Source organism: Lissotriton vulgaris, chromosome 10 (assembly GCF_964263255.1).
Source record: "Lissotriton vulgaris chromosome 10, aLisVul1.2, whole genome shotgun sequence".
In the NCBI taxonomy this organism is placed as follows: Eukaryota; Metazoa; Chordata; class Amphibia; order Caudata; family Salamandridae; genus Lissotriton; species Lissotriton vulgaris.
The window spans coordinates 791,062,789-791,078,822 of NC_141698.1; the positions used below are offsets into that span (position 1 = coordinate 791,062,789).

The following is a 16,034-nucleotide window of genomic DNA, read 5'->3' on the forward strand; positions in this document are numbered from 1 at the left end:
CACTTTTTTCGTAAAGCAGGGCATGACTTGTAGTAAGCCATATGCTCTTTGCTACCACAGCGGTAACACTTTTTGTCTTCCAACTTATTATCCATTCCTTGGTTCTTGTAAGGTTGACTAAACCCTTTGTTATAAGATTGTTTGTTCTGATATTTTGGTGTCCCTTGGATCTTGAAGACAGCCGATGACGCCTTGTCAGAATCTTTAACAGTATCTTTAATCACAGTAGCACATCTTCCCGACATCTCTGATTTCCTCATTATTGCGAGTACATCGTCGAGAGGTGCATCGCCATTAACCCAAAGGCGATCTTGAATAGGAGAATTATCATTGTGCATCACAAGCTGATCACGAATAAGTTCGTCGTGTAAATCTCCAAATTTGCAGTCAATGGCCAGTTTTTTAAGGTCATCAATCCATTCGTCTACTAATTCATCCTTTTTCTGTTTTCTTTGGAAGAATTTGTGTCTCACAACACCTATACACACTTTAGGTGCGAAATATCTATCCATATCAGCAATGGCATTAACAAATTCAGTTGAATCAGCGTCAACTAATTTTTGCATACGTGAATATGTTTTTAATCCTTTAGGACCCAGTGAATGTAAAAGTATTCTTTTCTTTTGCTCTGGTTTCATTTTAGCATTTTCATCAATAGCACAGATGTAATTATTAAAATACTCCTTCCATTCTACCCACTTCATGTCTGGTTGTGATCCAGTAGCCCAAAAGGGTTGTGGGGCGCTAATGACAAAGCTTTGTTGAGCCATTACTGTTTCAGAAATATCTTCACTGTGGAGTTGATCCCCAGAATTCATATATGTATATAAACAATGCAAGGATTTTGTGCAGTAATCCCTTTTAAAACACAACACTTGGTTGATTAATAATTAGCAAGTGCCCCGACAGTCTCACCTGTTTATCTTTATCCTCCTTGGTAGATAGAAACGTTATTCCAAGGAGTGAGCCAAAGATGGATTAGCGCTGGTTCAATAAAGTTCGTTTTCTTTTTTTTTTTTTTTTTTAAACTGCCTCGGTGACTGAGCCTCGGTAATTGAGTCTTCCGAGATTCTTTCGACCAACCCAAAATGGCCGCCACGCAGGGTCACGCAACGTGACCTAGCGCGATTGTGTCATCACGCGATTACCCAGGTGCGCGTGATTGACGTAAGGCATTCCGTGTTGGTCGCGCGTAGTCAGATGATGCTTGGAACCCGGCTACTCGATTGAAAGATGCCGGCATGCGCGACCAACCGGAGCCTGCAAGTTAGTAAATCTTCTTTAAGGTAAAGCAAAACATACGAACCAGCCTTTGAATCTGTTCCGTTGAAATGTAGATGGCTCAGGTGATAGTAGAATAAAATTAAATTCTTTGCAAAGCGATTCTCTTTTTTTTTTCCTTGTAAACGATGAAAAAGAGAAAAAAAATAAATCCGAGGTTTTAGGTTGCAGGGTGTCGATCCCGATCGTCGCCAATTGTAAAGTAGAGAAGGAGGCTGTTGTATCTCATATGGTTTATTGAGATAAATGATAAAACAGGTGGAGCCAGGAAGCACAACTCACAGCTGCAGAGGAAAGCTTCAACTGACCCTTAGTGGAACAAGAATGCAAGAACAGTAATAGACATTCTACAAGGTGCCACGCTCTAGAGCGAGCCTTAAAGCAATATGTAATTAATAAAGGAAAGCACAACATAACAAAGGCACTGACATATTCCCCTTCTCTCTTGATATAAGAGAGTTCTCTTTTGTGCGCTCTGTAATTCCTACCACTTCCCGAATGTGATGTTTTACTCTGGTCAAATTGTAATTATCAAAATAATATCTATGTTCAACTACTTCTATTTTTTTTCTTTTTAGTTTAGAAGAACTTTATTAGGTCAAAACAAATGCAGATATAGTAATGCATTAAAATTAATACAGAGATTAAAAATGAAGGTGCAGAGAAATGGAGGGAATAGAAGTAAAAGAACAATGTTGTGATAAAAACAGCCGCGTAGCTAGGGGGGGGGGGGTGGGGGGCAGTCCGCCCCAGGCGGCACCTTTATTGAGGCGGGTATATCTCAATTAAAAGTCCCAGTGCAAGTGGGCCCCGCTCTCGCCTGTGCACCTGTTGTTGTCATGCCCCTGAATTCTGTTACACGCATTCGCTGATTCCAATCCTGGCTAAGTACCGAAGCATTTAGTGCACCAAATGTCCTTTACAGGAATGTAGTGTTATCGGAAAGAAAACTGTAGTGCAAAAACGACTTTATGACAGACCCAATAAAGAACATACAGCGTGATAAAAGGAGATCTTTACTGTATTCAATTAAAAGCAATGCGCGGCGCGGGCTAGCCCGACACTCACACACTGTCACTGTCACTCTGACTGTCACTGACTGGAGCGGAGGCCGAGCCGAGGCCCGTTGCGGCCGCGGTGGCCCTGGGCCCTGTGACCGTGGCGGCGCTTGAAATAAAATTGAATTGTGCAGCAGCCTGGGATTAAATAATCGGTTCGACAGACTTCACCGACCGTTGTTGGGGGCCCGCCACCTCCCAGCATCGAGTGCACACACACACTACACTAGTCCTCTCAGGGCCGTCAATCAGCAGCAACCAATGACGGCCCTGTAAGGACCGTTGGTCCAGCCCTCGCCGCACCATAGCCAGCCAGTGTGACGGCGCGTTACGCGCTGCGCAAGTGCGCGCTCATCGCCCCGCCCGTCGTCCTGCTGTCGGAGACGGAGTGCGTGGAGAGACTGAGACCACTGACCACCATCATTGTTGTGCGTCGTGCATGGTCATGCTGCAGCCAGCCTGTTGCTTTTTTACTGTCTGTGGCTGCGCCGGGCGCTGGGCAGCAGTGGCACACAACTAATAAATTCAGCAGGTGAGAGAGAGAAGAATGAAATGAAATAAAGAACTGTCCGGTCCACACGGTCCACCTGAATGATTACAATGATTGTAATCATTCAGGTGGACGGACAATGATTGCACCGCAGCCAGCACCAGATTCCTTCATGATGAATCTGTCTGCACATTCTCAATGCTCTGACTGCCGGAGTTCATAGTCTCAGACTGACGAGGCCTGCAGCCGACGCTGAAGTTAACAGACTATCTCTGTGCTCAGTGCTGTATATCATTTGCACCGAAATAGAATCCCACATTGTTTTTAATTATTTTTTTTATGTTATTCCACTCTAACTTGTGTGGATGGAGATCAAGCACTGAAAGAAGACAACAAATAATCTAATCTAAACTAATCAAAACGAATCTAATCTAACAATGTAAGCATTCACAGTCAGGATGTTGGCACTTGCCCTCAGTGAGACCGCAGTGACTTCCGTTACTTGAAATCTGCTCCTTAACAATTTTGCCTAGTTTCCTTTAGAATAAAACATAGAACCTGAAGATATTACAGATTAACCATGTTATATGTTTTGAGCTTTTTCAAATGAAAGAAACAGCCAAGATCTAACCTGCACTGTGATGAACTGATCTGTATCAAATTGGAAAATGAGCTGACCATTAGTGGAACTCTGTATCCGGTGATACCTTTGCAAAGATCAACATTTAATTACATTGGGCATAATTTGCGTAGCTTTTTCAGTGAGCAGTTGTGTTTTACTATTGATTTAGGTCTAACTTCTGAATTACCAGGAAAAGGCAATACTTACTCATAGGAAACTTTTTGAGAATTAGACATTTTTGACTGTCTATAAATGAAAAGTGAATTTTGGCAGTTCGTAGTTTATTTATTGGATTGGTCTTCAAATGTGATTAAGAAACAAACTCTTATGGATTAAGCATTATGAAGACCAATAAGGTTATTCAATATAGTTTTCAGCTATGATGTTATGGAAAACACTCAAGTCTGATAGACTTTCGGTCTACAGGATTGTAGTCCTGTTTAGCTCATGGTAAAGTCAGGACCACAAGTCCAAGAATGCAAAGCATAAACCACGACTGGAGGAGCTACTCACATATGGATCTGGGAAACTTGAGAGCTCTGTACATTGTGCGTCATTTCAACGTAGCACATGCGGCATTATTAGTACAATAATGGGCAAAATACAATTTGTGGGAAGCAGACAAAAGAGTTTGAATTGTCATTGGTCAGGCAATGCAACAGGTACAAGATAGATATATGTAGGCTGATTATTCAAAGAGGGAATGGTTTGCCTTTGAGAAGGAAAATAAAACGTAACAATGCCAGGTGTGAAACTACTGAGCAAATAAAACGGTGTCAAGGTTACAAGTAACTTGGTTAGAAACGAAAACAATGCAGTAAGGTGGGCCCTTCTAGAAATAACTTGTTGGGGATTTACATGCAGTCTATGCTTTCTTTTGTGCACCTTTTGTAACTAACAAAGCCATGTGCTCTTTTTCAACCCTGAAGAAGTTGAGAGTAGGTGATGATCATGGCCTAGAAGCTGCTCGTGTGCGTGTGCCCCCTCCTTTTGTATAGCTGTCTGTTGACAAAATGAAAGACTAGACAGTGCAGTACCTTTTCTCTCAGGTGGGGGTGGGGGTGGAGTAACATGGTGCAGCTGATGGGCTGTGCTTTAGGCTGGATGGCGATGGCCGATGAGACAGGCAGCTAAGGCGCTCTTTCTGTAGGAGGGTGGATGGTCACTGTAGTTCAATTCAATTCCCATTAGTGTCCAGAGCCTGCCCTGCTGCTCTATTTTGGCCTCCTGCAACTGACTCCCTTATATGCCATGCATGCACATATGCTAGCAGCTGCTGACATGCACCACACCAGTATTTAAAATGTGCATGCAGGCTCTCACTAGAGGGCATATGGAAGCATGGCTCTCTTCTGCCCACGGTGGTGTTACTGCCCTGCCTCACCTCACGCTCCTGGAAGTGATCCCATTCCCATAGGGCTCTTCACACGGTCATCGCTGCAGGGTTTCAGCCAGCCATTCAGAGTCTTCACATTGGCTGCGTCATCAGTGGAGCAGTGTCGTTGTCGCCCTTTGTGGTCAGTCATGGGAGCTCTCGTGTCTCTTTGCACACCAGGGGGCTCCTGCAGCTGCGGTGGCGCAACTCTTCACCTTGCGGGGCCAATATATACCCCTCGCTTGCGCTTCACGGATGGCGCAGCTCCTTCCTCTCCACACCATGACGGACCTAGGCTTCAGTTGCCCCACATGGCGAGGACGACAGGTGGAGTCAGGGCTGGCAACTTTCTCCCCTATCCTTTGTGTTTGGGGTAGAGCGTATCACATTCATTTGCCTATTTTATAAAATATCCATCCCAATTACAACAGTCTATGTAAATGCACAGAAAAAATGGCGTATATATCAACTTATAATACGTCCACTCCAATAACATTCACACTGTGAGTGAAAATAATTAAGAGAATAAAAATAGGTTTGCACGCTATTCACACTTTTATTCTTTCTTTGCGGGCAACCTATCCAATTAAAAAGCTAAGGCTGGCTGCTAAACATGCATACCATTACCAAGATGAACCAATGTATGCATGTTTAGCAGCCAGCCTTAGCTTTTTTAATTGGATAGGTTGCACGCAAAGAAAGAATAAAAGTGTGAATAGCGTGCAAACCTATTGATTTTTATCTTCACTTTTGAATAATGTTTTTCACGTTCTGCACCCTTATCACTGCACCTTTGGTTTGTTGGACACTTTTTCATTTGGCTTAATGACCGCCAATGGGGCGGCAATCTGAGGGGTAGCCCCGGGCGCCACAAGCTCTAGCTACGCCCCTGGATAAAAATCTCCAAGATCCAATTCGAGAGAAATATAACAATAATACAATACACCTTTATAAATAATTAAAAAAATATAAGGTCACGAAAATTGATACATTAGCTGTGAAAGCAAAATGTGAACATTAAGGGGGTTTGGAAACCTCATCTCTCAAAGGATGATGGTTAAGCGAAGATTTAGCATGACTAAAACATTTTAATGGGACTCCATAAAACAGAATGTTTAATAGCAAGTGAAATAGGATGAATGTATGCTTTGCCAAGTCTGTGGTTATAACAAACCGCATAGCACCAAGCTTGGAAGGACAGTTTGGAAAAATCCTTCCAATTTCTAGTGAGTTGGTGATATGCAACTGTTAATAGAAGGCCAACATTTTTTATGTGAGGTGAGAAATATTTCCAATCACTAGATAAACTATAGAAGAAGACGTTAGAGGATGACAAAGTTACAAAGGTGTTAAAAATGGCATTGATTTGATTCCATACTTGTTTCCAGAAAGAATGTACAAGTGGGCAAGTGAAGAGCATGTGTTGTAGATCTCCATGTTGTGAGTGACATCACCAAAAACGATTGGGGTGTTATGGATAGATGCAATGCAAAGAAACAGGAGAAAAAAGAAGCCTATTGTAGATAGAGAATATCTTTTGAGTGGCATTGGCATGACGCCAAAAGTTTATGGAAATGTCAGAGAAAAGTAAAGTAGTCTGGAATATGCATCCCCTGTTAGCTCTTTAAGCCTTGAGAAGTACATAAATCATTGTGTCAGACATCCCCAGAAATGTGGCCAGATTTTGCACTTCTGACATTTACCATCTTAGAATTCGGATTCCTTATAGAGAAGAGCTTTTGTATATACTTGGAGACCATATCAGTTTGCCAATGTTGAGAGAGATGTTGAGATAGATAGCTCTCTTCATGTCTTTGGGCTAGAGAGACACTTATGCTTTCATCGAGCGAGCAGCCTTGTTCCTTTATCTAGTCTTGAGAGATATTCATAAAAATTGCAGTAGCTGAGAGGAGAGAACTGCACAGAAGAGACCAGCATACGAACACAAGTTTGACATGAAATCATTTGTCCAGTGACCACGAATAATCAGCTGGCCATAGCCCATTGAATGTGGCTGCACTACCACTGTGCTGCGGGAATGCAAGGGGTCAATTAAGGTATGGTGGATCAGAATTCCTAAACTAGCAACTTATGTATTGCCTTAAATTTGCTACCCAGAGACACCTTCGCCCAGCCAAAGTGTTAGGAGTCTCTCATGTTTATTTTAAAGGCAATCCAAGTTTATAGAGCACCATTCAGTTACTGCTGACAGCCAGAATAACTAGAAAGTGAGAACTAGTTAGACAGTACCAAACCGTTCATCCAAGTAGACACCATCCCAGTTAAAGACAAATGTTGGTAATTACCATATATTTCTAGCTTGTGTTATTCGGAGTGGTTAATGCTCCACCTTAGACTTCCACATTACCAGGTATTTCATAGACTTTAAAATAAAATTCTAAAATATTATATTTAATAGTTAATTTCCTCCTCCTTGGGTTATGGCTAACTAACGTACCTTTTATGAATAACCTTGTTTGGGTATTGTGTTATTTTACTGAAATGCAATTGCAGCTACCGACCTCTGACCCCAGCAGTTTGGAACTATTGGTGAGCAGAAGGTAATTTGAAGCAGGCCATACTAACTCACCTCGGTTTGCAAGCGCCTGGATCTTAGCCTTGTCTGAGCTTAATTAAATTGTGTTAAACCCCTACCCTTTCCTTCACTCTCACCCAGCTGGTCGATTACTCACAGGCAGGTCTTGCAATATTGTTTGACTTTTTCCACAAGGGTGGACAGACCATCCTGCCACTCTTACAATTCCAGGTAAACTGCAGGTTGAGTCGCTCCTTTCAGTGTTGTGTGGTCTGCCATGGCCCAACCATTAAAAGCCCCCAGGACGATTTTCTGTTTCCAACTACATGCAGTGTGGGCTGCTTTGAGGATTTTTGCGAGGACTGATTTTGGTCATTGTCCATAATCTACAGAACATTTTCCAAAGCATTAATTTTCCTCAGTAAAGACAATTTTCTTTTAACTGGGAGCCATAACACCCTCCCAAAACATATATTCCATTCTAAAGACAATTATAGTCCCTTTTTAAATTATTTACGCCTGGCATGCATTGATACTAATGAATTGTTAGAAGACATTGGATTGTGTTTACACATAAAGTTCCCTAACTCTTTCACCCGAACCCAAACTCTTTCTTCCCTCTACAAATTCTTGCTTTAATGTTCAAAGGAATTTTTTGCAAGATGTACCTTGGTAAGTCTATTTTGTAATCTTTTACATTTATATGTGCACATGTCTGTTGGTGCCCACGTTATAGCATATTTATGGTAAATGTGGATGTATCTGTCTCATTCGTGATTTCTATTTATTGTAATGTGTCAGTCTAATATTGAAATAAAAATAAAAAATATATTGACTGAGTACTTGTTGCTTAAATATGTTTACGAAATTAAATGTATGTAGACTATGCAATATATCCATGTCTTTTCCAGCAGCAGAAAATATTCATCCATTTGTGGTATTATAGAGCCCTGTGTGTTTGATGTGTGGTGTGCCCTTAATGGAGCATTATTGTGAAAGCCTTCAGCAAATACGCGATTGGGATATAAATAAAGAGGTCTGAGACAATTAAATCTATTGTCTGTTGCCTTCATAGAATTGTATCTTTAGTCATACCTTTTCTTCCCTTATGTATTTCGAAATTTCATTCTGTTGTACTCGAACATCAATAACACATAGTATTGCCAATGAGCTAAATGAAATGGGTAGTGTCGAAAGACTGTAAAAAACGACACGAATACACTTGCAGAAATTGAAATCATTGGAAAAAAAGATGAAAAGGTATATAAAAGCTGAACCGGAAATTTCTCATGTGTTTGTTTTTCGTGCACCATACACGTTAATCAAGCATAAATAAAGCTATCATGCTGTTCATACATTTTATTTTTTTATGATTTGCGCGGGGCGAGTTTTAGTGCTTAAAATCAATTATTCACTAAGCAGGTTCTGATGGGTGTCCCTCCTGCACAAGGCTGTCACAGCCCAGTAGAGTGGTTCACGTGTAGACAGTAAATGAATTGGCGAGCAGAAAGAAAAATGCTCCTTTCTCGTCAATATATTTCGTCTCGAGTCTCCCTGAATGAAACCAATCTATTTTGAGCACCAGGCACCCACTAAATTGTGTAGCAGGTGTGTGGGTTCATGCTTGACTTGAGACATGACCAGCCTTGATATTTCTCTTTCACAAACCAATATGTCCAGTCTTACCTAGTGCACCTGAGAGCATTTTCAAAGGCAGTTCCTCCCGCTGATTTGCACGATATGTCTCTGTGATATGAAATACACATCTGCATAGTGATGCCTTCTTTCTACACAGGTGGACTAATGTGTGTTATGCTTTATTTTTCAGCACTGTAGATGAATATTCGCCACACAGAAAGGTAATTCACTCTTGCATACACATGTGTTTTGTGCTGCTGAACTGTATTCTAATCACGTTCTGTCAGTAAATTGCTTATCATTATTACATAGGGCTGTCCCTGCTGATGCCCATGTCTTTGTTTTTTTACCTTTTTTTAAAGTATTTTTTTTTTCAAAGTTGATACAAACAGTAGTACAAGGACTAGCAGTGTAATACATCAGAGAGTTGTCCCACATACGTCTCTGAAGAGGCAGGCCCTTGTGGTTTTCTGGAAGCACTGCAGCCTTCCACATCCCATCCCCCTCAGCCCACCACGTCCACCCTTGTAGTGGAGACATCACCCCTGCATGTCCATCTTAGCTTTCCTTAAAAACTTTGAAAGCTAAAAGCTGCAGCGAAAGTCACACTAAACCGAACTGCCCTCCTCCTTTTCCATCTGTAGGATTATTTTTCAGCAGCTGATGCACCATACATAAAGATGAGCTAAGAGTTTCTGGCAAAAATGTGTCTCGCGTCACCCCTTTAGTTACATTTTGTTTAGGGGAAAATATCTCACCCTACTTAAATAATACCACCATTTTGATGTTATCCTATTGAAATTACCATCCTACCACATTGAGTGTTAAAATTCAAGAATCCTATGCAAGTAAGAAAAAAGTGATATTCATTAATTTCTGGATCTTTATATAGTGCTATGTTTTATCTTATGTGAGAGCACAGAAGGGGTAGGAACACTGTATAATTTGACAAAAGGCAATGAGAAGGCGGTCATGTCGAATTACGTATGGACAGTACGCATAGCTGATATTCTGGAGCATGCCCCCGAGAGTTTAGAGGATTAGGTGAACATGTGAGTCTCAACAGTTCAGGCTCGGCTCTCGGGGATAGACTGTTGGTATTCCACACTGTCGGACCTTGTATTCTCAGGGTTCTGGGTCTATTGCAAAAACCTGTTCACAGGCCCGATTTGGATTTTTAAACTTTTGACACAGTATTGGTCTACTTGAGCAGGCAATATTTGAGGCATTACCCTTCCAGCATGGTTTTTATCACTGATCAATTAAAAGACAGCGTGTCATAAATTTACACCAAGTTTAGTGAAGATGCGATGGTTTGGGGACTTATGGTAGATGTGTGATTTATTGTAATGCTTATTTGGTTTCTATAATTTAGGTAATAACAATGCCTAGTAAACTTTGGTTTGCTATAATAGGATTTATGTGCAGTAAGTAGCATTAGAATTGGTTGCTCAAGGTATATTGGGAGCTCCCAGATGTTTTGCAGAATTTTCATCTATATCAAATGATCATCTATTTAATATTCCGGATGAAGGATGGAGGCAGTCTTTCTATGGGATTTGATACACTCCTTGAGAAACATGTATCAATGATAGTAGGATTAACCATGTTCAATGAGGTAATAGACTGCCATGTGCTAGGTCAGATTGCAATAGTTTAAAGTAAAAGGAATTGGATTACAAATGCCACCATTTTAGCTCATTCACACTTCCATTCACTTTTTTTCTAAATGTTATTTGTTATAATTTTGGCACTTGGCCTTTTTTTACATGTTTGTGTCTGTCTATGCCTGTGTGTATACATTACTTCTTTCAGTTAATACATTATGTGTAAATATATTTGTGTAATTTATAGATTACCGGATACAATTCAAACAGTGCTCGCAAACATGTGCATCCTTGAGACTTTGCAAATTAAAGTATCACATGGTGGATAATTTTAACTTCTGATATTGTAGAAATTGGGTCTAGCCTGGGTTTTATTGCTGTAAAAAACACAACTGATTCATCTAGATGGGGAACATGCAGCTCCTTTCCTCCCCTTGCCGAGAAGTGAAATAAGTGTTCCTACATTTCCATCTATGATGTTCTGTTTGAGAAGTAAATGAAAAATGGTCTAGCACATTTATTACTTTCTCACAGTAGCAGCATGTATTGTGGTGGAATATTTCCCACGAGCTTGCAGATATATTTTTAGTATCTCTTTAACCTTGTGTACCCAGACAGTCTGGAGAACATATGGTTTCCAGCAAGGATAAACACAAATTAGATGGTTTGTTTAACAAGTGGTTAAACTTTCCCACGCTTACGCAGTGGGTTTCCCAATACTTACAGCAAACCAAATTGGAGGTTACAGAGTGCAATGTTTTAGATGTCACCGAGGCAAGGAACTTAAAAGTATTTCTGCTGCACGCTTGACTTAGTAGAGATGTACGTTAAGAACTGCAAAGAAATCTTTGAACGTGGTTAGCTGATGTTGGCCATATTGAGGGTGTGAACACCAACACCTTCTACATCTGCACTTATTTTAGAGAAAAGTGACAAAGGTAGCTGGCATACGTGGGTAACGTGATCTATATCACAGTCATGTGCTGTTCCAATGTCACCCGCAGGGCATTTCCATTAGAAGACAAAAGTTGTGAGTGCTCAGTGTCGGTGACCCTAAAGCTTTCTTTGTAAACCGAGTCAAAAGTTGAACCATGCAAAAGAATCAGTTGTTTCTAACCCGTCTTTAAGAAGTCTCTACTAGTTATCTGCTCACGATTGCAAATAAAATACACTAATAGTGCACTCTTTTGTTAACAGAAGGATAAGCTTGTGCCAGACTGATGCAACCTAAGCTTTGATAATTTGGGACATTTTACTACATGTGCACTATTCTGGAATTCCCTAATCCACCTGCCTGCCAGTGTCTTTTTTTTTATCCCTGTATGTATTTGCAGTGATAGAGCGCACACGTCACCCGGCTAGGATATTTTTACTAATACTCACCTGGGCCCATCATTTTAATTACACACCTTAACATTCACTTTGGGTAACTCACGCTCTACTATCAGTATTATTTGAGATTCTCTATACTTCTGATTCCTATATCTATAACCTAGCAATGTAGACACTAGGAACCTAATCACCTAGGATCAGGGAGTTGAGTTATAAATCAGATGGTCAAGAACATTTACAACAATTGAATAAATGAAATGCCCACAGACTCTGGGTAGGTTCAAAACTTTATCTAATCATCATCCTCATATGTCATGAGTATCAGATTAAAACATATTAAGTTATCTAGAATCAAGATCATAAAAAGCGTATAGCTATGCAAAAGATAGATTATGCTAAGCATTTAAGAATTTTGAATAAGGGATGGTACTACAAGGAACATGCTTTATTTAGAATAACAATCTTTCACAACATTGCTTAAAGGAGGGTAAAGAAAATAACATGCTATATCCAAGAGACTTTATAGCAGTTAAAGACTTTAAATTCGAGATTCAATTTAGCTCTATACTATAGGGTAGGTAAGATTGGAACATACTATTACATTCAGCTTATCTCATAAAGGGAGGGTAAGATAAGGAACATATACTAAAATAGAAACGATTTAGCATTAACTAAAGGTAGGTCGAAAAGTGGTACAGGCTAATAGACAAGTAATGCATAAAAATCCCATTCATCAAGGGACAGGGTAAAAAGAGGAACATATGCAATTACGCTTGGCAATATTCGAGAATTAGAAATGCAAATATAGATAAGCAATCACCCACACAGACTTTATATTTACCTAAGATAGAGTGAAGACCAACCCTGGCCATGGGTCAGTTGGAAAAGACGGGGAGGAACCCTCAAGGACTTAAGTGCCAGTAGGCAAGCAGGTACAGCTCATGGACAGTCAGGACAGGATAACCCCAGAATTTGGATCAGGACCGGGTTCACCAAAGGGTACGACCAACACCCGCAGCTTCGGTTGCAATGCCTGCGCTACTCCCTCTCTGCAAGGAATCTGCCAATAACCCCGATGGGGTTCTCGAACCACCCAGCAAAGTGCTTCGCCAGCACTTCCAATTTGTCAAAACCCCGAAATGGGTTTCTCGAACCTCCCAACAGAGTGCTCCGCAGCTCTCTGTATTAGTCACCTATAGAGTGTGTTGTGTCAGTGACAGGTCAGCTATTCGGACAAGTTGTTCAATTTCTCTAGCTAAACCTACTCTAGTTATACTATTTCTCAGGTCAGTGTACCACTCCCCAATGTTGCAAGTGTAAGGATCCCCAATTTTGATTGGACAAAAGAGGAGGTTAGGTCATCACACCATCTAAATTTTGTACTTTCTCAGGCTTAATATTCAATTTCTGTACCCGCCCCTCAAATTCCAGGTTTTCATGACGTATGTCTTTCGTATAACAATAGTGAATACAATATTCATATACATTTGTTGCATTTGTAGTGCAGTTCAGCTTCGTTCAGCTAGGTCGCAGGTCAGGTTCCCAGGAGCATCTTGGCTGTGGCTGCCAGCTGGCTGGGTTCCACTACTGCAGAGTTCTTTTCCCTCCGCAACGAGACCTGCGCAGTAGGGACTTCCAAAATGGAGTAGTAAGCACCTCCCAGGCCCAAAGGATACGATGCTTGAAAAGCAAGAGAAAACAATTTAGAACACATTAATGAATGATTACACTGTATACCATGAGTTTCTATACTACACCCATTACTTCATAATAACTATAGCATTATTGATTATGCCGAACGGACAGCTTTGCGAAAGCGGCAATGCAAGCTTAGAGCATGTGAGAACACAGAGCAGCCATCTTAGATTTATTGCACATGCACAATTATTTTCCCGCCAAGACATTGAATACGTCACGTCACATGGGTATGACCGACGCTTGCGCAGTCTAAATTCCTGCCAGGCAGCGGCCATTTTATTGTGTAAGCATATTAAAATTAATAAACACATAAGCAAGCGTCTCTTGGACACCCGTATAATGAAAAATGTGCAGAATTAGTAAAATGAACATGTTGGTTATTTTATTAACGTTATTCGAGGTTCATGATACAAGCAAGTCGCTTAACTTGCGAATCCTTGCTCCATCGCTGTAGAGATCAAACATCTTGCCTTGCAGCACCTCCATAGTGCTTTGAGAAACATAAGTGGTGCAAAGATGTTGTTACATCAATGTTAATATGTTTGCTAAATCGAGTAACATTTAAAATCCGAAAGTTAAATTGAGTGCCCCAAAGTTCTCCATTAGGAAGAGAGAGGATTGTGGGGTAATTGACAAGTTGGTTATTAGCTTTAGCTTTTGGGGTCACATGGTGACAGTGAGGCAAATCTTAGGTGTCATGTTCTTCCAGGCTCTACTCCATATCTATGTCTTAAGCTACCAATTCTCAGTAGAAGGCATGATAAAATAGTTCAATTTTATAACATTTTCTAAAGGGGTAAGTCATTTGGTTGCATATTCAGACAATATCACCCCTACAGAATTGAAGAGTATTTCTAAAGACAGGCCCCTCTGTTTTGTTGTTTTAACTGCCAAATGGTAATATTCTGCATTTATGCCAGGTGCATGTTTTGATTTAAACAGTCTGATGGTCAGACTCTGCAGACAACTATGTTTGTCTTTGAAATGATGCAGAGGACTTTGGATTTGTTGCTTGGGAACTAAATAAATCAAATAAGAGTTTGTAAAGTGTGACTACTCACCCGTGAGGGTCTCAAGGTGCTGGGAGGAGGGTGGTGGGGTAGGGCTACTGATCCGTCTAGGTGTGGAGGTTCAATCAAAGAGCAAGATCTTGAGATCCTTTCTAATTTGTGTCAGCGGGGGATTGCCAGATGTGGAGGGGCAGGGTGTTCCTGGTCTTGGTGTCGAGGTAAGAGAAGGATCTTCCTCCAGTTCTGGTCTTGTGAATCCGTGGGACGGTGGCCAGGTCAAGTTGGGCGGATCGGTGTTGTCTGGCAGGTACGTGAAATGTGAGGTTGGTTCAGATATGCTGGTCCTGCTACTTGGATAGCTTTGTAGCTGTGGGTGAGGAGCTTGAAGGTGATTCTCTTGTTGACTGGGAGCCAGTGGAATTATCGGAGGTGTTGGATTATGTGGCTGTGGCGGGGAATATGAAGGAAATTAGGTGTTGATCATATTATAATAGGACAATCTTGTGTTGACCAGTGATCTGGTATGTTGTTAATGGTGAATAAAAAAGTCTGAGAACACAGGAATGTTGAGCATTGGATTGAACATAATGGAGCGGCTCTGGGCAAATAATGTTCTGTTTTGGCCTTCTGCTCAACATTCAAATGTTTCTTTCTATTTATTCATTTTGAATTTACAACATTCTACCCTCGGTGAGTGAAAAATTCTTGTAGCATTTCTACACCAGCCTATAGTGGTTGCTAAAAGCCCTCTGTCCTGATGTATGCCCTTGCCGCCTGCCTTTCAGGCCCCTTGGGTTCACAGTCTATGACAACTGGTATAAATCTCAGCAGTGGGTCATAATGCTATAGTAAGACACACAGAACACACAGTTGCAATGTTGTACATAGTTCACAACATTTAATGGATAGTTTAGCGATATACCAAAGCTTGTCCTTGAATTTCCTGCTTCCTGCATTATGTTTCACCACATCGAAACATTGGAACCTCTCACTCAAATCTTTTGCAGGTAGATTGCGATTCATTTTAGTTCTATAAACCTGAGTATTTCCACATTCAGTTTAAAATAAAAGTAGTTATTCATCTGCACAACATGTAACATCTGTGAGTAAAATTGCAGAGGTAAAGATGGAGGTTATTGTAGAACTACTTTTAACACCTGTTGATGGGATGACTCAACAAGCCAAATCCTGACGCTAGACTATGACTGAGATGGAGGGAACACATTCTTCTAAGATAGTGTTTCAGCTTCCCTAATTTTGTCAGCCTCAATGTTAGTAGAATGCCATAATCTAGCACAGTGCAGGTTGATGAAGCATCAAGAAGTACCTGGTGGTCTCCATCAATCATGATGCGATTCTCTCTCTGCTGTTTGAAAGTTTCTGTCAC

General features: G+C 40.8%; 1 protein-coding gene across 1 annotated transcript in view; it reads left to right on the forward strand.

Moving 5' to 3' along the window:
* RAPGEF5 (Rap guanine nucleotide exchange factor 5) overlaps positions 1–16,034 on the forward strand; it is a 997,318-nt gene that overhangs the window by 867,067 nt on the left and 114,217 nt on the right. The window contains exon 15 of the mRNA XM_086941717.1: positions 9,191–9,221. Coding sequence (XP_086797843.1) covers positions 9,191–9,221 — 31 coding nt within the window. The remainder of the gene's footprint in view (positions 1–9,190; positions 9,222–16,034) is intronic.